The sequence below is a fragment of the Triticum urartu genome, chromosome 6 (assembly GCF_003073215.2).
Source record: "Triticum urartu cultivar G1812 chromosome 6, Tu2.1, whole genome shotgun sequence".
NCBI classification, from domain to species: domain Eukaryota; kingdom Viridiplantae; phylum Streptophyta; class Magnoliopsida; order Poales; family Poaceae; genus Triticum; species Triticum urartu.
The window spans coordinates 19,964,754-19,986,373 of record NC_053027.1 but is presented as its reverse complement, the minus strand read 5'-3'; the positions used below and the strand labels follow the sequence as shown (position 1 = coordinate 19,986,373).

General features: G+C 44.8%; 1 protein-coding gene and 1 pseudogene across 1 annotated transcript; both read right to left on the bottom strand.

The window, feature by feature from the left end:
- Positions 1-1,902: 1,902 nt before the first annotated feature.
- LOC125516297 (receptor-like protein EIX2) lies at positions 1,903-5,124 on the bottom strand. The gene is made up of 2 exons (XM_048681780.1): positions 4,604-5,124; positions 1,903-2,347 (listed from the first exon to the last, which is right to left on the bottom strand). The coding sequence occupies exons 1-2, from the start codon at positions 5,109-5,111 to the stop codon at positions 2,187-2,189; spliced, it is 669 nt and encodes a 222-aa protein (XP_048537737.1). The 5' UTR covers positions 5,112-5,124; the 3' UTR covers positions 1,903-2,186.
- A 1,863-nt stretch (positions 5,125-6,987) lies between these two features.
- LOC125515705 lies at positions 6,988-10,400 on the bottom strand (annotated as a pseudogene).
- Between the last annotated feature and the right edge of the window lie 11,220 nt (positions 10,401-21,620).

Below are 21,620 nucleotides of genomic sequence, written 5' to 3'. Positions count from 1 at the left end.
TGCATGTTCATGGAGTCCTCTATGACACGCCTCACGAGCCTGGCCTCCTCCTCGGTCATGGGCGGCTGCGGTGGCGGGGATGGTGACGGAGAAGGAGAAGGCGTGGGCGTGATGCCGCGCACACGCCTACGACCCTGCGTTTTGGGAGGGCTACCAGTACGAGGAGAACGCAGTCGCCGCGGGCTCAGAGGACGACCAGCAAAAAAGGATTGCCACCGCAGGTCGTGCTCGCCGCGGAGCCACGTATCCCACAACGGCGAACCTACGGCGTACCTGGGGTCGTCCAGCAGATCCGGTGGCAGGTGGGAGAGGCGTCGGTTGATCTCCAGGCGGCGGGTGCGGCCGATGACGGGCACCAGAGGGATGGGCACCCGGTCGGCGGAGTGATGCCAGTTCTTTGGCAAGTGGACATCTCCCCATGGCAATGGCGTCGCCGTCTCCCAGTAGCGCTGGTAGACGTCGACGTGGATGTATGGCTGATCCCGATGCCCGGCCACCGGCGGCGCGATCAGGAAAGCGGGCCGAGCAGGTGGTGCAGGCTGCGGCGGCCAGAGGAGGAGCCGGCCTCGTGGTCGTGCTTCCCCTCGATCCAATGTCAGCCCATGGTGCCGGCGGGGAGTTTGGTGAGTAGGGGTGCGGCGGCGCTGCCTAGGGTTCGCTCTTGTCGATGCTCGAGAAGGCAGGCGGTCCGGGAAGTGAAAGCTGGGGACGAGCCAATCCACGGCTTCTAATTTAAGGACGACAACCGCAGGATGTGTGGCTGACAATCGGGGCCTGCCGCGCGTGCGCATTTAGTTTGAGCAGTGAAGGTAGTTGGGCGGCCGCCACGCGTCTCCGAGGCGGACAACCCGCAAGCACGTGCCCGTCCGTTCAGCGTCTGTGTGGACGCAAACCGAGTGCATGTTTGCACTGGAAATGAGGCGGGCCAGACGCCAAACAGACAAAATTTACGGATGCGGCCGCGTCATTGGACGGCTGCTTTGTCCGTTTTGGTTCAAACAGACAACCGCGGACCGTTTGGTGGTGCCCGTTGGAGTTGGCCTGATGGTGCAGGAACGCATATGCCTTTGTCCGAGGAACACAAGGAGGATTAAACTTCAGGAAGAAATTTGGTAACTGACATTACCAGAGAAGTAAGTTCACAAAAGGAGACACGAAAACTAAAAAAAAAAATCGCTCGCGTTGGAACCGGGAGAGACCAGCAGTGTACCTTTTCCAGATCAGATTTCCTGAGGTCCCTTGCTTCAGAAGCAGACGCATCATTATCAACCAACAAAGCTTCCAGAATATTTTTCAGGTTCTGCATACTGACTCGCATAGTAAGATAGCTGTAGCACAATATTGGATCCCACCTCTAATCATGGACCCCAACTCGCACAATATGCAGAAGTTTCTAGGACTTAAAGAGATAAATTATTTCCAGGACTGAATTAAAGAAACTAACAGAGCGAATATCTACAAGATACAAGCAGTATCTTAACTCACATTTTCCCTGCACATATGCAATAACATATGCGCTTATGCAATAATGCAAGTGAAGGAACCTGTGCTAGATGTGGGTCAGCTCAAATTAACAGAAACCATACATGTATAACAAATTAAACATGACACTTCGATCTTCAGCTTACGTGGCTAAAATTTACCCCCCAAACCCAATAAACATAAGCTCAGAAGGATGCACAACAGCACTTGCGAAGAAAATATGCTGATTTATACTACTATTAAGCAGAGGCAGACAACTGACACGGTCATTACCACAGGGGGGTATACAGTTCGACAATTCGACAACAGTCAGGCCAAAACCAATTAATCGAAGAGAGCTAAAGAACATGTGCACGGCTAGAATTCATACATGTGCATGGCTAGTTCCAATATAGTGCACCTAGAATACATACATGCGCATGACTTGTTCCAGTACAATACACTGGAATATCAATTGATACATTCATGATAAATCTCGAGAGTATATCAAATTACATGTCTAGATCAAACCAAGAACCAATGCTGGTTCTAGTACAATACGGAAAACAGCATACCAATCTCAGTCGATGGAATGCGCCTTGAATACATATACTGACTAGTTCTAGTACAATACCTAAACATTGATTGAGACATTCATGATAAATCTCAAAAGCATTACATGAGAGCAAACCAATAACCAGTTGATGATCATCTCATCTCAGCTTCTATCCATTAATTTTACCTCTCAAGGAAGCCCAGGTAACAGCCACCTGCAGATAAACCCGGTCATACAGGCTATCACAGAGCAAGTACCAAGCAGCACTCCATCTTCTCTTGAACAAGAAGGTGCAGAAGACCACCCATAGACCCATCACATATCCAGAACCTATGACAAACAAAAGCAAAACCATGTCACTGCTTCCATCTTCCTGGTGCTCTCGGTCTCGAGTAGATGGAACTGGCTCAGGCTCTGAACAATTCCACGATAGTGGAGGGCCACAAAGGCCCGGGTTGCCGATATAAATAGATTCTGGGTCTTCGAGTGTTTGCAGTTGATTTCCTGTTGGTATCTTTCCTCTCAGATTGTTGTAGGATAGGTTCAAGCGACTCAGTGACGTGAGAGCTGATAAGTTCGAAGGGATTTCACCAGACAAATCATTGTGTGATAGGTCAAGTGACTCCACTTGAATTAAGGCGCCAATATTCCCAGGGATTTTTCTGATGAAGTTGTTCCATGATAAGTTCAGGTTCTTCAATGCTACAAGAGCGCCAATTTCTGCAGGGATCTCTCCGGTAATACTATTACAAGATAAATCAAGATTCACCATATATATGATTTCTCCTGTATATAGTCTCTCTTGACCTTTCGTGAGTACTGTGAAATTCTCACTGTAGACAACTAGTACATTGTCATCAACCCCAGATATATAATTGAAGGCATACCGAAGATTATCAGAGTTGCCTCTTGTTTGTGCCATGCCTGTGCAATTACTAATAGATCTCGGTATGCTCCCTGATATATTGTTGTACGCAAGGTCCAAATATTGCAGATTAACAAGCTTTGTAAGCTCAACTGGAATGTGACCATAAAACATATTGGATCTCAACCGTAAGAATGACAAAGACAATAGCTTCTCCCCAATCCATGCTGGTAAAGTCCCAGAGAACTGATTGTTGCTGAGATCAAGAAAGATGAGTCGTGTACATTTCTGCAGCAGCAAAGGAAATGCACCTGAGAGGTTGTTGTTTCTTAAGCTTAGATTAGTGATACTCAGACCTGTCATGTTTGTGTTGGACTCATTGACTAGGCAATTAGTAATTGACCCATTGAGATTATTTCCTGATAGATCTAACAACTGCAATGATCGCAACTTGCAAAAAGAAGATGGAATGGCGCCGGAGATCATATTGTTATATAGAAGAAGTGTTTCAAGTCTTGGTGCTCCAAAGTCTAATGGTAGTGGGCCAACTAAATTGTTTTGACTGAGATCTAGGCCGGTTATATTGATGGGAAGCTTAGGTACTGGACCACCAAGCTGGTTAGAACTGAAATCCATTTCTTTTCCGGATATAAATTCCATTGTTGATGGTAGGACTCCTGTGATCTGATTATTTTGGATATTCAGAAACTTTACTGAGGAAGCTGATATCCAAAACCAATCCGGTATCATGTCACTTATGCTTGTGTTTGATATATCAAGACTAATTGCATGTGTTTGCCATCTAAGCCACGTTGGAAACTTGGGCCCTAGCTGACAGGAACGAAGGTGAATATATTCCAGACTAAAAGGAGGAACCCATTTTGGACTCACTCTGATGGCTATGGAATTGTCTGACAATACAAGTTCCTTTAAATTCTCAAGACGTGATAAATGGCCTTCATGGATGACGCCATCCAGGTTGTTGGAGATAAGGACCAAACTTTTTAGTTTTGTGAGCTCTCCTATCCACAGTGGCACTTGACCAGTGAGGCTGTTATTAGCGAGATTCAGCTGGCTCAGGTTGCACCGGTGTAGATGGCAGGCTTCCAGCTAGATTACTCTCCATTAGAAACAAGTCTTGTAGTTTATTCCATGAACAATTGGGTAATCGATGGAATAATTCTGTTATACTCCCGTTCATATTGTTCCCGGCAGAAGCCAATTTCTCCAAATTACATAGGTTCTTCATACTGGAAGGTATCATGCCCACAAGGTTATTGTCTATGAAATCAAGCTCCACAATTGCTGTCATATTACCTATCTCGTCTGGGAACGAGCCATAGAAACCATTTCCCGAGAGATCTAGATACTTGAGGCTAGTTAAATCCCAAACCAGTTGGGCCTGCTATGCTTATGGAAGTGGTTTTCCGAAAGGTCAAGTATTTCAAGAGATGTCAGATTTGAGAGCTGAAGAGAATCAGGGCAGGTTCTAAGTTGGCAAGCGAAAAGACGAAGAAATTTCAGAGTAGGAAGCATGTTCACCACCGGAAGCCAGTGAATAATTGTACTGAGGTTCACCAAGGTCATATCCAGGTACTCCAGGATAGTTAACCGTGACAACCAGGTGATATCTGTGGAGTATGTGCCATTATAGAAAGAATAATAACCAACATTCCAGCGTGAGGACGCAAGAAATAAGTATTGTAAGTTGGAGAGGTTACCAAGCTGTGGTGGTATCTTCCCAATGAACATTGAGTCTGATAGGTCGAGATATCTCAACTTATCGAGAGAACCGATGAAGTCTGGTATCTGTATCTTGTCGAATCTGTTGCAGCTGAGATCGAGATACTGTATATGTTTTAAACCAAGCAACGAGGAGCTTATGTTGCCCGCTAGCACCGGCGTACTCCAATCTTCAGTTTTGCAATAAGTGCCTTGGAGATCCAGCTCGACAACATGGCCGGTTGTGTTGCTGCAATAGACGCCCTTCCACCAGCAGCAGTCGTCACCCTTCCATGATGAAAGGAGGTTGGCAGGGTCTGATAGACCTGCCCTGAAGGCAAGAAGGGCGGACCTCTCACTAGCAACACAGCTGGGGATCGCGTCATTCAGATGCACCGCAGGTGTGTCCTCTGTGGTGCTCTTGGCTTGAGTGAACAAGAGCAAGGCTATGGCTATTTGGATGCAGGAGAACTGAAGTGTGTCCATTGGATACTTTACCATGGACATATATGGTCTTGTTCTTCTTGGTCCATTAGTATGCAAAATGATATAGTATATGTAATCCAACAGTTGGTGTCCTGGCTGTTGAATTTTCTGCAATGTTTAACTGCTTACAGTGACACTGTGGGCCACATTTCTTCTGGTTGATTGTCACTCATATGCAGGTACGTGAGACCAGCGTTACGTGTGAACTTCAACACCATAGATTTGCATGGGGGTCGCTGGTGGCCATTATATTATGTCCATTTCACGATGTTTTCTCTGTTATACATTCTGAGATTTGAGATAGCAGACCAGCAAGGACTTTCGGGCTAGGAATTTAATGAATGAAAGGCCCTGGAGAGTGGAGCTGAGCGCAGGTTTTCACAACTACTACTTGGCTTGAGGAGGGTCCAGGTACTACTATCCAAGGAGGCAAGGACCATGAATTTGTTGGAATGAAAATAGAACATATGTTTATAATGTTTTTCTATAGTTACTAAAGTAGTAATCATAAATGTAAGTTTAAGAATTCTTAGATCATAAGTGGTGAAATCTGTTGCTAAGAGATCCTACCATCTATTTTAAGTCTAAGAATTCTTAGATAATAAGTAGTGAATTCTGTTGCTAATACTAGAACATATGTTTATAATGTTTTTTATAGTTACTAAAAGTAGTGAACCCAATCTGGAAGAACTCCCCGCGGCGCGCAGCCACTCAGCACCTCTTTCCTGCTCCCCGCAGGTCGCCGGGCATGTGGGAGTGAACAGAGCAGGCAGAACAGGAGAGTTTTTGGCTTGGGAGAACAGAGAGAGGGAGGAGAAGAGAAGCTGCGTCAGTGGGGATGAAGATCTGTAATCCGTGCCCGTGCTATGCGAGCATAGCAGTGCGGTGTCGGTCTCTCTTCTCTGAACGATTCCTTGTCAACTCTTCCATGGCTATCTGACAAGGACCAACAGAACGCCATGGCATACTATTTTCCCCTTTCCCAGTTAACGCCATTAACGAGCTGAAATGCTGGAGAGGAAAAGGTGGGGACTGCATGAACGCATATGCCTTTGTCCGTGGAACAGTAGAAGGATTAAACTTCAGGAAGAAATTTAGTACGTAACTGCTAACTGGCATTACTAGAGAAGATGTAAGTTCAGAGAAGCACACACGAAAACTTAAAAAAATTCGCTCGGGTTGGAAACGGGAGAGACCAGCAGTGTACGTACTTGATAACTTCTCTTTTCTAGATCAGATTTGGTGAGCCCCCTTTGCTTCAGAAGCAGATGCATCATTATCTACCAACAAAGCTTCCAGAGCATTTTTCAGGTTCTGCATACTGACACGCACAGTAAGATAGCCGTAGCAGTCAATATTGGATCCCACCTCTAATCATGGACCCTAACTCGCACAATATGCATTAGTTTCTAGGACTGAATGAAATAAATTATTTCTAGGACTGAATTAAAGAAATTAACAGAGCGAATATCTACAAGATACAAGCATTATCTTAATTCTTATTAACTCACATTTTCCCTGCACATATGCAATATATAACATGTGTGCTTATGCAATAATGCAAGTGAAGGAACCTGTGCTAGATGTGGGTCAGCTTAAATTAACTGAAACCATACATGTATAACAAACTAAACATGACACTTAAATCTTCAGCTTATGTGGCCAAAATGTACTCCCAAAACCCAACAAACACACACAGAGAAGGATGCACAACAGCACTTGGGAAGTAAATATGCTGATTTATACTACTATAAAGCAGAGGCAGACAACTAAAACGGTCATTACCACAAGGGGGATACAGTTCGACAATTCGATAATGGTCAGGCCAAAACCAAATAATCGAAGAGAGCTGAAGAACATGTACATGACTAGAATTCATACATGTGCATGGCTAGTTCCAATACAGTGGACCTAGAATACATACATGTGCATGACTTGTTCCAGTACAATACACTGGAATATTGATTGATACATTCATGATAAATCTCCAGAGTATATCAAATTACATGTCTAGATCAAACCAAGAACCAATGCTGGTTCCAGTACAATATGAAAAACAGCATACCAATCTCAGTCGATGGAATGCGCCTTGAATACATATACTGACTAGTTCTAGTACAATACCTAAACATTGATTGATACATTCATGATAAATCTCAAAAGCATTACATGATAGAAAACCAAGAACCAGTGATAGTCATCTCATCTCAAGCTTCTACCCACTAATTTTAGCTCTCACGGAAGTCCAGGTAACAGCCAGTTGCACATAAACCCAATCATACAGGCTGTCACAGAGCGAGTACCATGAAACTCTCCATCTCCTCTTGAACAACAAGGTACAGAAGACCACCCAGAGACCCATCACATATCCAGAGCCCATGGCGAGGAAAAACGAAACCAAGTCATCGCTTGCATCTCCGTGGTTTTCTCCTGGAATTGACGAACAATTTACAGAGAGAGGTGGACCGCAGAGGCCGGGGTTGCCAATATAAATATAGGCCGGGTCTTCGAGTGTTTGCAATTGATTTCCAGTCGGTATTTCCCCCCTCAGATTGTTGTAGGACAGGTTCAGGCGACTCAATGATGTGAGAGTCAATAAGCTTGAAGGGATTTCACCGGACAAATCATTGTGCGATAGGTCAAGTGACTCCACCTGCATTAAGGCGCCAATATTCTCAGGGAGTTTTCCATTGAAGTTGTTCCATGATAAGTTCAGGCTCTTCAATGCTACAAGAGCGCTGATTTCTTCAGGGATCTCTCCCATAAGACTATTACAGGATAAATCAAGATTCACCATATATATGATTTCTCCTGTATATAATCTCTCGACCTTTCGTGAGTACTGTTAAATTCTCAGTATAGTCAACTAGTTCATTGCCAGCAGAATATACTCCAGAAGTGAATGCATCCCGAAGATCATCATTGTCTCTTGTTTGTGTCATGCCTGTACAATTAATAATAGATCTCGGTATGCTCCCTGAAATATTGTTGTAGCCAAGGTCCAAGTATTGAAGATTAACAAGCTCCGTAAGCTCGTCTGGAATGTGACCACAAAACATATTGGATCTCAGTCGTAAGAATGACAAAGATGATAGCTTCTCCCCAATCCATGCTGGTAAAGCCCCAGAGAATTGATTATGTCCGAGATCAAGAAAGATGAGTTGTGGACATTTCTGGAGAAGTGAAGGAAATTCACCAGAGAGGTTGTTGTTTCTCAAGCTTAGGTTAACGATGCTCAGAGTCAGATCTGTCATGTTTGTGCTGTACTTGTTGACTAGGCAATCGGTAATTGATCCATTGAGGTTATTACTTGATAGATCTAACAACCACAATGATCGCAATCTGCACAAAGAAGATGGAATGGCCCCAGAGATCATGTTGTTATATAGAACAAGTGTTTCAAGCCCTGGAGCTCCAAAGTCTAATGGTAGTGGCCCAACTAGATTGTTCCGACTGAGATCCAGTTTGGTTAGAGTGATGGGAAGCTTAGGTATTGGACCACCAAGCTGGTTAGAACTGAAATCCATTTCTTTTGCTCTCATAAATTCCATTGTTGATGGTAGGAATCCTGTAATCTGATTATTTCGGATATTCAGAGACATTACTGAGGAAGCTGCTGTCCAAAACCAATCTGGTATTATATCGTTTATGCTTGTGTTTGATATATCAAGACTCATTACGTGTGTTTGCCATCTAAGCCACATTGGGAATTTTGGCCCTAGCTGACAGGACCGAAGTTCAATTATTCCTAGACTGAAAGGAGGAACCCAAGTTGGGCTCACTGTGATGGCTATAGAGTTGTCTGATAATCTCAATTCCTGTAACATATCTAGACGTGATAAATGACCTTCATGTATGACCCCGTCCAGGTTGTTAGAACTAAGGTCCAACGTCGTTAGCTGTTTGAGCTCTCCTATCCACACCGGGACATGACCTGTGAGTTTGTTATCACTGAGATACAGCTGGTTCAGGTTGCTCAAGGATTCTACTGGTGCAGTTGGTAGGCTTCCAGTCAGATTGTTGTCCGATAGAAACAAGACCTGTAGTTTATTCTGTGAACAGTTTGGTAATCGATGGAATAACTCTGCTATACTCCCGCTGATATTGTTCCTGAAAGATGCCAAACTCTCCAACTTACATAGGTTCTTCATGTTGGATGGTATCATGCCCACAAGGTTATTATCTGATAAGTCAAGCTCCACAATGGAGGTCATATTACCTATCCCATCTGGAAACGGGCCATAGAAATCATTGCCTGAGATATATAGATACTTGAGGCTAGTTAAATCCCAGAACCAGTTGGGCCTGCTATGCTTATGGAGGTGGTTTTCCGAAAGGTCGAGTGTTTCAAGAGATGTCAAATTTGAGAGCAGAAGAGAATCAGGGCTATTTTTAAGCAGGCAATTAGTAACACGAAGAACTTTCAGCGTTGGAAGCATGTTCACAGACGGAAGCCAGTGAACAAGTGTGCTGAGGTTCAGCCCAGACATATCTAGGTGCTCAAGGGAAGTCAACCGTGACAACCAGGTGATATCAGTGGAGTATGTGTTGTCTGAGATGTATCCAAGATTTAAGTATCGTAAGTTGGAGAGATTCCCTAGCTGCGGTGGTATCCTTCCAATGAACAGTGACCCTGATAGATCGAGATATCTCAAATTGTTAATGGAACCAATGAACTCCGGTATATGTACCTTGTCGAATCTGTTGTGGCTGAGGTCGAGATACCGAAGATGATGTAAACCAAGCAACGAGGAGCTTATGTTGCCTGCTAGTGCCTGCCCGTTTCCTTGGAGATCGAGCCTGACAACATGGCCGGTCCTGTTGCTGCAGTAGACGCCCTTCCATCGGCAGCAGTCATCGCCCTTCCATGATGAAAGGAGGCTGGCAGGGTCTAATAGGCCTGCCCTGAATGCAAGAAGGGCAGACCTCTCACCGGCAACACAGCTGGGGATCGCATCGTTTGGATGCAGGGCAGATGTGGGGCCCTCTGTGGTGCTCTTGGCTTGAGTGAACAAGAGCAAGGCTATGGCTATTTGGATGCAGGAGAAGTGAAGTGTGTCCATTGGAGATTTTGCCATGAACATGTGGTCTTCTTTTCTCCCGGGTCAGTTATATGTTCTTCTTGCGATAGGAGACCAATGAGGACTTTGGGGCTAGGAATTTCATGGAAGGCGCTGGAGAGTGGAGCTGAGCGCGGTTTTTTCCACAATTGAGGGTCCAATCATGACTTTGGTCCTTGGAATCTAACCGAAGTCGCTGCTGGAGTGGAGGGTGGAGCGTCAATTGACAATGGTGTGAAGCTAAGTGCAGTTTTTCCCCGGCTAGTTGGCTTGGGGGTCCAGGTACAATTGTTGGGAATGAAAATAGAGAAAATATATATGTAATCCGAAATGTAAATATTCTAAGAATTCCTACAGAATAAGTGGTGAATTCCGTTGCTTGCTAAGAGATCCCGCAATCCTATCTAGGGCCCAAATTAAAGAATGATGTGAAAGAAAGAAATCCGGTCCAAGAAAAAATCTCAATATTTGAGACGGCGAACCCAATCCCGTCCATCTCCCTCGGACGACCGGAAGAATACTGAAGCTGAATGGGGGAGGGGAATGTGGAAAGAGGCGACCTTGCGATCTGGAGGCTGGCGGCGCCGGTTAGGTTAGGAGGACGGAGACGCCGTCGAGCGGATCCGCTGGAAAAACTCCCCGAGGCGCGCCTCCTTCATGCTCCCCCGCGGCTGCCTCCGGACGACGGACCAGGCTTGGCCGCCGCCTCGGCTACTCTGCTGGCGCAGGTCGCCGGGCATGTCGGAGTGAGCAGAGTAGGCAGCCCACACCGTGGGGATGAAGATTTAATCCGTGCCCGTGCTGTCTTTTTTTTTTACATAGAGAATGTATTAGGCTGGTCATAATGGGAAATAACTTGTAGATTCATGTTTGCATGTTATCACACTTATCTTACTACCTTCGTAATGCAAAGTAATATAATAATAGGAACTTTGCTACACAGACGACAACGCTGGACGATTTCCAGACGATGTTACACATCAAGCCGTTCACGAGTACAGCTAAACTAAACAACGCCGTTCAATCCAACATCGTCCACCGTTCGGCCAGGATACTGTCGTCCGCATAGTAACAGCCTAATAATAGTGTCATAGATGATTTCATTTATTAGCTTGTAGACTCATCTTGTTTCGGGAAGCGTTATGTTACAGTAACATATTATATTACTACCTCACATTAAATACTTGCCACATAAGCAAAAATTTCTTGGAATGCGCTATGTTACTACCTAAGTTACTCTCACTATGACTAGCCTTAAGACTAGCCACAGTGGGAGTAACTTCAGCAGTAACATTGAGTCCAACTCAGCAAATTTGCTTATGTGGCAATGAGTTAATGAGGAGAGAGATAGTTATAGTAACTTAGCTAGTTACTGTAACATCACATGTCCCAAAGCAATATGAGTCTATAACCTAATAAATGAATATTTGCATGTTATCACACTTATGTTACTACCCACTATGAAGATAGTAACATAGTCTAGGGATATGTGTATGTTACTCTCCATTGTGGCTAGTCTAATAGGCCTTTCACAGAGGAAGAAGTGAAAAGAGCCTTATTTTCCATGAAAAGTAACAGGGCCCCTGGTCCGGATAATATCCCCGCTGAATTCTACCAGCATTGCTAGGAGATAGTGAAGAGTGATATCATGAGATTGTTTACTACCTTTCATGCTGGAGCTTGATGTCTGTAGATTGAATTATGGCATTATTACTTTACTGCCCAAGATCAATGGGGCCAATAAAATCCAGCAGTTTAGGCCGATTTGCCTACTAAGATGTCCTTACAAACTGATAACTAAGGTGCTGGATAACAGGGTGGCCCCCTTTGCTGATAAGCTGTTTAGTAGACATCAAAATGCATTTATCAAGCATAGGAATATCATGGATGGAGTATTATCTTTGCATGAAATTCTGCATCATACTTACATCAAGAAGAAAGTGGGTATTGTCATTAAGCTTGATTTCGAGAAAGCATATGACAAAGTGAATTGGGACTTTCTTTTGGAATGTCTCGAGATGAGAGGGTTTGGTCCCACATGGTGCGGGTGGATTAAAAGTGTTCTGGTCGATGGCACAATTAGCGTGAAGTTGAACAACGTTATGGGCCCATATTTCAAGAACTTTAAAGGGGTTAGACAAGGGGATCCGGTGTCGCCCTTCCTTTTTAACATTGCTGTTGAATGCCTGTGTAAAATGGTGCTGCAGGCACAGAAGAATGATTTAGTTGTTGGGCTCGCCCCGGACCTTGTTGAAAAGGGAGTGGCCATATTGCAATACGCAAATGATATAGTTTTGTGCATTAACCATGATCTAGAGAAGGCTGTGAACATGAAGTTGTTGTTATACATTTTTAAGCTCATGTCTGGGCTCAAAATCAATTTCCAGAAAAGTGAGATCCTGTGTGTAGGGGGGATGATGATATCCTTAGAGCATATGCTGATATGTTCGATTGTCAAATAGGGCACTTTCCCATGAAGTATCTGGGGGTGCCAGTGACCTTTTCTTCTTTACGAGTAGCTGACTGGGACTTTTTAGAGTCCAGATTCATTAAGAGATGTGATTCTGGCCTGGGGGGCAATGCCTCATCGGGGGGCGCTTGACATTGCTCAATGCTAATATTTCTAGCATTGCTTTTTATTATATGTCCATGTACCTTCTATCTAAAACTATTCTGGCTAGGATTGATAAATGTAGAAGGAGATTCTTTTGGTATGTGACTCAGAATAAGAAACGGTACTACCTTGTTAAATGGACTAGGATTTGTAGATCCAAGAATAAAGGAGGGCTGGGTGTGAAAGACTTACATAAGCAGAACCTTAGCCTGCTTACTAAATGGTGGTGGAAATTAGAAACTAAATCCAGCCTATGGCAGGATATTGTAAAAGCCAAATACTTCAGTAGGGCTACTGTGGCTGACATTAAAATGAAGTGCAATGATTCACCATGCTGGAAAGCGATCATGAAGGTGAAGAATCTTTATATGGCAGGGAGGAGAGTAATTGTACAATCGGGAAACATTGCTAGGCTATGGATTGACCCCATTGGGGACAATATCCCTCTGGCTGAGCAGTTTCCCCGTCTTTTCTCCATCTGCAATTATCCTGAGTGCACTATTGATAAATGTGCAAATGCTGATCCCTCCTCATTCTTTAGAAGGAGGTTGAATGGTGAGCTCTTAGATCAATGGGCTGTGGTTGGTAATAGGGCCAGGGAAGCATGTGTTTCAGATGCCTCTGATGTGATCAAATGGGGCTTGGGTGGTAAGACCTCTTTTACCACCAAATCGGTGTACTCGTTCCTGGAAAAGAATGTCGCTGGGTGTGATTACAGATGGATCTGGAGTGCTAGAATCCCTCTCAAAATTCAAATATTCCTGTGGCAACTTTTTCAGGATGCTGTCCTGACTAGGGATGTGATGAAACATCGCGGTTGGAAAGGAAATTCAAAATGTTCTTTTTGTGAAGGAAGAGAGACCGCACAGCATTTGTTCTTTACTTGCCCTGTTGCCAGGATAACCTGGAGAATAGTGGCATGTATTTTTGGCACTGCTTTATGCCCTGATAATATTTGGCAGGCCTACTCTTGGTGTTTTACATTCCTACCTGGGGGGGGGGGGGAGTTCTATACAGCAGGGATCGCTGCTGTGTGCTGGGCGATCTGGTCGTGTCGCAACAGGGCCACCTTTGAGTTCAAACCTTTTACGAGCCCGTTTGAATGTATATTCTCTACCTGTGCTTTAATTTGCTATTGGGCAGGAATGATGAAGCAGGATGACGCTACTGCCATGAGGGACGGCGCGAAGATGCTGAAGGAGAATGCGTCGATGATGATGAGGATTTGTGCTGCGAACCGTGAAGAGGCGACCTGCTGGTTCTACTGGAGTTGTGTCCCTGTGGTTTAGTTTGATGCTTGAGCTGCTCTCCCCTGCGTGGGTCTGAACTTATTCTGCTCGACTGTTGTGAGCTTGTGTTTTGTGCTCTTTTGGGGCTGTTTGACCCTGGTCCTTAGCTACAGAGATTTGGTGTCGTCGGGTTTTCGCCCCACAGTGAGTAATCTCGATGGCGAGTGCTCACAGTGGGTTTCCCGGCGATGCGTTGAACTCGCTTCCCCTTTTCTCCTCTTTGGACTGTTGTATTTCCATTATGTCGCAGTAATGGAAAGGGGTAATGCCCGGTTCAAAAAAAGAGAATGTATTAATATCGTAAAGATATCAATTACATCTAGTCTCTCTATCAACAATGTCCCAGAAGATGATATGCCGACTCAGTCTCTCGAAGGTGCTCATAGGGGTAGGATGTGTGTGTGTGCGTTCATAGGGATGAGTGTATGTGCGTGTATATGAGTCCTTGTGTTTGTACTGATGCTAAAAAAACAATATGTCCCAAAAGCATCAAAGATACACACAACAAAAAGAAAAACAAAAGAAAAAAAAACTCCATCAAGGTGATCAGTCACTAATATCAACAACACTCTAACCTCCATCGAAGACGAATACAAAACAGGTTCTTCGAAACAACGCCTCCACGAATATACAATGCACGAGTGTTGTCGTTGTTCGATCGAAGATCTTGGATTTTCACTTTGGAGAAAGTCTGAATTCACCCCAAAACACAATGTCTTCAACAAGGTCACTGCAAGTACAACCAATAAAAGTCAAACCTTGGCCTTTCACCTTGGGAATCAAGACTCCGTACTCGAGGAGCACCATCAAAAATGCAGTCCTCGAGTGTTGTCGCCCCCACTTGTCGAGGCCGCTGATGCAGGTCACCAAACACCCGGCACACAGAATTCATCACATCCAATGCATCCTTCCACCAAAGCTTCAAAACTTCCAATCGCAGCCGACATGACTTTCTCTACCTCTATCAATGCCTTAGGAATCTTAACTTAGACATGTCCCATGACACCGATAAAAAGCGAAGCTTCGCGCTGTGCCCTCTTAAGCGCACGACCCGAACCTTTCCAATCTAGATATCCAGGGGCAACATACACCAATCTGTATAGATATTACATGGGAAGATCGGAACTTGTTAGCGAATTCTTTCTTTCTTTTTTTTAAACGTTCTGGTGGTGGGGGCCCCATGTCAGTGGCCCAGAGGGGCCATAGCGGGTGACGGGTAGGTGGGCAGCGGGCGTAACCCACACGGGGTCGAGCCCGCCCGAGCGGTAACGGGGCAAGGCCACCGTGGCACACGCAGCCGCCGGCGAGTGGCGCGGTGGAGGCACGACAACGGCCAGAGGGAGCGGCGGGCGCCGGTGCCAGGGAAGCGGCCAGGGACGGTGAGGGGCGCTGTGGCGGGACGCGCAGCCGGATGGACGAGCGCGCGCGGCGGGATGCAGGGAGTGGCGTGGCGCGGCAGCAGGAGCCGAGGATGGCGAGCGCGCGGGAGCGAGGCGACGACAGAGGCGGGGCGCGCGCGCAGGCAGGAGAGCTGCAGGCGCGGGGGCCAGGGAGTGGCAGCAACAGCGGCTAAAGGCAGCAGCAGGACGAGGCTATGCGGGCGCGGCTGCAGCAAGGGAAGCGGCGGCAGGGCGGAGCGGGGCGCCGCTAGCGCGGGCGCAGGACGTCGACGAGCAATAAAGAGGGGGAGAAGAGGAGAGGGAGGCCATGGCCTCACCGGGGGCCATAGGGCACGAGGCAGTGGGCGCGGGGAGGAGGTCGGTGACGGCGAGCGACGAGCGGCGCCTGCGATGGGCGCTGGGGACGACGAGGCGACGTTGTGTCGACGACGAGTTGGTGCCGGCGACTCGAGCGGCAGGGCAGTCAGTGAGGTGAGGTGACGGCGGCGGAGACCGTTCCCCCGATCCAGATTGCACGGGGACGGGAGAAGGGGATCGTGGGGGAGAGAGGAGCGAGGGGATCGGGAGGAGTGCGGGTGTTTAGGGTTTGTGGGGTGGTTGGACTAGGATATGTAGGCCGGGGGAGTGGGTGGGCCAAACAGCCCAGGGAGGGTTCTTCTCCTTTTTGTTTTATTACTAGTTTTACTTTTTGTTATTTTTCTTTTCTATTTTATTTTAGTTACACATTAATTTTAGTTTAGTAAAATATGACTAGCCCCTAAAATAATGTTTCAGAACAATCCACTACTATAAAAAGTTTTACCCCAAAGCAATTTAGTTTAGTATTTTGTTAATTATAAAAGCATTTATATATTGGTTTTTGCTACTGTTTTATTCACCTAAGGGTATTTAAACATTTTATTAAAATGGGGTTTCTTAACCATAATTACCTATGCATTATTTGGCATAGCTGGAGCATTTTAGTTTTAATGTTTGGAAACTTTTATTGTTTGACTTTATTTTTAAAAATTTGAACTGGGTTTCGAACTGACGCGAGATTAGCAACAGTAATCATGATGACATGGCATCATTACCAGAGGTTATTGTAGCTTGATTATCCGGGCGTCACAATTCTCCTCCACTACAGGAAATCTCGTCCCGAGATTTAGGAGGGGAGTAAGGGGGGAGATTGGTTACGAAATTCTAACGGGTCTTCTCGGTGCTGGTTGCTCTTCTCGAAGAGGTCAATCCAATATATTGATGCCTTCATACTTCTGCTTCAGGTCAAAATGATGAAGTCGTCATCCTTTCTTTGGGATCTTCATCGTACTTACGAAAAGGATATGGGGGAAGACTCGAGAAGGACGGGCCTTACTAGGTTGACTATCTGGTACATAACTCAGGGAATGGGGTAGAAAGTAACTCTCGAATTGAACTTAAGAAAACATCAAGAGTTAAGTTAGAATATACCATAAGAAATTTCAAGCGGGAGGCAATCATTCGATGCCCGATACAAAGGGTGAAAGGCGTTCAGAGCAAGGGGAATAAGTATTGCGTATAATACCAAAATAGATGATCTCTCGGAAGGTGGCTCGTGAAGTACTTACGAAACCACACATGAGGAATAACTTTGGAAACAGGGTGTACAGGAGAGTCAGGTTTCGATCCTGTGGAACTGTGGGTTATGGGCCCACCATGTGGTTAAAAGTAGGAAAAACATTGATATCTTGCATGGTCATGATAGCAAGACAAGTCAGAGGGTAGCCTATCAGTTATGTTGGCAACAATGTCGATACCAAGGGCGAGGGACGAAGAGAACCATTTTCCTGCTCGTTGAATGAGGCGGACCATTAGGCAAAGTTCTCGTCCATCGGTGGCTACCGAAATGTCATCAATTATAGTAATACGGTCTTACTAGCAGAGTTGTACCATGAGGTGCTTACCTAAGCAGTGAATTACCATTGCTCAGTTAAGTGTATTATAAGAAAGTTTGAACAAAACAACGGAAAGGAAAATGTGTTTAAACACATATATCAGGGGTATATCCTTCCCAAAGTCAAGCAGAGGATTATATCCAAGACAGGATATAAAGTAGAAAACCCTCTAAGTAAGGGGAGAGAAATTTCATGACATTACCCAAACAACGGTGTTTGAATAATTGATAAAGAAAATTTAGTATTGACCTTCAAATGTCCTTATTGAAGATCGGAGTGCCATAGACATGCTTCGAGATAGCATTGACATGGTCATCAAGTAAGGGTCAGAATTTGGATGCACAAAGGATCCATCAGGAACAACTTATAGAATAAGTCTTATGATTTCCTCATGGAAGAATTGCTAACCTTGCTAAAAAGGGAACTATATCAATAGGTTCTCCGGCCAGGTGCGCTAGGCATGACATCACCTTAGCGGGTCATATAAAGACCAATGTTATAACTCTTGGAAATATGTTCCAACCATCACATCTGACCAAGGTTCAGATTCGATTGGCGTTAGGATACCTCAGACTCATGATGTCTAAGAAGGAAGGGGTGCAACACAATTTGACGAGATGGCGTTGCAAGATCCTCGGGAAATGAATTATGGAAGCAAGTTCTGAATCATGAGTTCATCATTAAACCAAGGAGAAGAAGAGGATGTGGCTGATGTACTCAGCGACAATACATCGAGATTCCCAAAAGATGGATTTCCACAATTATGTGAACAAGGAGATAGCTTTTGTCGGTTCATGTGATATAATGAGGTATGCTCGAAGAAACATACACGATTAAACATTGGTTGACGGTGCACCCGAATACGGACTTAGGTAGCACAAACAATGTCAGAATGGCGATTCGGTAACCAATAGTCTAAGAATGAAATGTTGACCATTAACTTCAAAGCAATAAGGTTGCTAGAAGTTTTTTTAAAATTACTAGTCCATCTGTCGGTATTCCTGTTAGGAACAACACGGGGACCAAGAAAAGAATGGTGATCGTGATAAGTATCACTTATATCAAGAATTCTCAAGAGTTAGTGAAATTCTCACGACATTCTTGACATAAAAGATGGTAATGCTCCAAGGTAAAGAAGAACAATTGCTGGATAGCAAGGATCTCAAGGTATAACGCAAAAGATGAACAAGTTTGTGTTGAACGGAAGGCAATTGAGTGGTCGATGATAACACAAATCATCGAGGGCAAGGATAGTATTTCTCATCATGAATTCAATTGATATCCTGGAAGAGCTCAGAATGTTGATGATGATCACGACACATGTGTCGAGAGATTTCATGAGGATGTAATCGATCGACGATGACATCAAAGTTTTAAGGAATGATGAAGTGAAAGGTTATTGGAACCATGGGTATGACACAAACTCAAAATCAAGCTTGCTGTTCGAGGTGAAGCGATAAGACAAGGAAGATCGACGTAAGCTTAGCTCATCGCCGAAAGTGGTGCTCCAGAAATAAGGACCAGGTAGCACAGTTAAAATCAGCACGATACTGATATAGCCGATCAGGCTAGAAATGACGTGATCGAGTACAAACTCGTAAGTAAAGGAGATTACTAATAGTTGTTTAATCATGATGCGGACTCGATTCAGTTACCAATGTCCTTGAGTGTTTAATAACTCAGGGCATGTGAAAAATTGGAATCAGTGAGAATGTAGCACTTGATGGAGAACTCATAAGAAGTTATGCAGTTCCATGATAATCTCGAGATACCGAGGGGTAATACTCGATGACAGATCAAAGTAGAGGTTGGACTAGGGTAATGCTCTGCAGAAGACAAGTGCTTAAACTTGCACGAGAAATGGTATTTAAAGGAGAACATGGTCGGAATCCACGATCATAAAGGATCGAACCACGGATACAAGATGAACTTATAACAAGGGGGTAATTATTTTTACGAGCAGCTTCCATGATAAGTTATACATCATGTCCCTGGGCATGAACGCAGGGTTCAAGGTCGACTCCCACTTCTTCAATGTATAACCTTCCATTCACTTTTCGCTTTGATAAAGGCATTAGTGTTGAAAGTCTTACCTGGTGAAATACCAGATGAGTATGAATCGTGAAAACTTCCGAGTTCACAAATATAAAGTAAGGCATAGGTTCAACCTGTCAGGGTATCGTGGAAACATATACCACAAGCTTCAATAGTAAATACCACCAGCTCGAGAGCAGAGCATGGTTGGCCAAGCAGATGATACAATTTACCAAGGGCATTATGTATCAGGTAAAGAACTCACAAGAATTTTGGTTGTGAAGGACATTGTCGGATAATAACTCAGCAATGGGTATGGCGGTCCACAAAGGGGCTGATGTGAGTATCGGTACTCAATCAGAGGAAGAATCAATGCAAAGACATTGGATTATAGAAACAACTGAGTAACTTAGAGCTCGATTGCAAATGAATTATGATTTACCAAGCTAAGGATCAGAAGCAGACGCTCTGATCAAGGATGGATAAGTTCAATATACTTAGGGGCACAATCGACGACAATTTGATTAGCGAGAACCAGCTCACGTTTAAAATGACGTCTGAGCCGGAAGGATGAATTCTAGGATCTGATTGAGGATTGTGAGCATTCGCAACTTATTGAATCAACGGGCTCAACATGATAATGACAAGGGATGCCAATAAGGTAACGAGACTTCTGGGATTAACCATAATGCAAGCCAGCAAGAATTTCAAGAGCAATAGGCTGCTTAGGATTTTCGGAAGTTCAAATAGTATTTCGAAGACTTTTGTGAATTACTTGAATCAACTGGGATGAGTGGACACTCGATAAGTGTGAGAAATTATTCGTAGGGGTATTCATGTGGCAAGAAACTGCAAGGCAGTGGGCACAAAGTATTCTCGGGGTATCTTGTAATAACAAGATCGACTGGGAATAAAAGTAAGAACAACAGGTGTAAGTATTAACCATAGGGATATTTGGGTGGTAGTGAATTGCAAAAGCAACGGGCACAGAGTCTTGAGAGAATATCGGATAGTATCTTCGAAATCTTCTGGTGTAACAGGCGATCATCTGGACCGAAGGGGCTCTCCGAGAGAAAGTAGTTATGAGAACCTAGAGTCAGATTTAGTAAAATTATTTAACCTAAATAGAAGAAAGATCAGAGTCCCAGAGCATAGGCGAGGAGTAAGAGATCCTAATACCACCCAATGGCGACGTGGGCCCGTAAGGCACACAACCATGTTAGTAAAAAGTTTTGTAATGTCTAGACTCGACTCCGGCCAAGGAGTGGGGAAGGGGGATTCCTACAGGCAGTCGGCTCTGATACCAACTTGTGACGCCCCCAATTTGACCGTACACTAATCATACACGCAAACGTGTACGATCAAGATTAGGGACTCACGGGAAGATATCACAACACAACTCTACAAATAAAATAAGTCATACAAGCATCATATTACAAGCCAGGGGCCTCGAGGGCTCGAATACAAGAGCTTGATCATAGACGAGTCAGCGGAAGCAACAATAGCTGAGTACAGACATAAGTTAAACAAGTTTGCCTTAAGAAGGCTAGCACAAACTGGGATACAGATCGAAAGAGGCCCAGGCCTCCTGTCTGGGATCCTCCTAAACTACTCCTGGTCGTCGTCAGCGGACTGTACGTAGTAGTAGGCACGTCCCGAGTAGTAGTAGTCATCATCGACAGTGGCGTCTGGCTCCTGGGCTCCAGCGTCTGGTCGCAGAAATCGGGTATAGAAAGGAGGAAAAGAGGGAGCAAATCAACCGTGAGTACTCATCCAAAGTACTCGCAAGCAAGGAGCTACACTACATATGTATGCATTGGTATCAAATGGATTAAGGGTACCGTATGTGGACTGAACTGCAGAAAGCCAGAATAAGAGGGGGATAACTAGTCCTGTCGAAGACTACGCTTCTGGCCACCTCCATCTTGCAGAATGTAGAAGAGAGTAGATGGTAAGTTCACCAAGTAGCATCGTGTAGCATAATCCTAACCGATGATCCTCCCCTCGTCGCCCTATGAGAGAGCGACCATCGGTTGTATCTAGCACTTGGAAGGGTGTGTTTTATTAAGTATCTCGTTCTAGTTGTCATAAGGTCAAGGTACAACTCCAAGTCGTCCTGTTACCGAAGATCACGGCTATTCGAATAGATTAACTTCCCTGCAGGGGTGCACCACATTTCCCAACACGCTCGATCCCATTGTCCGGACACACTTTTCTGGG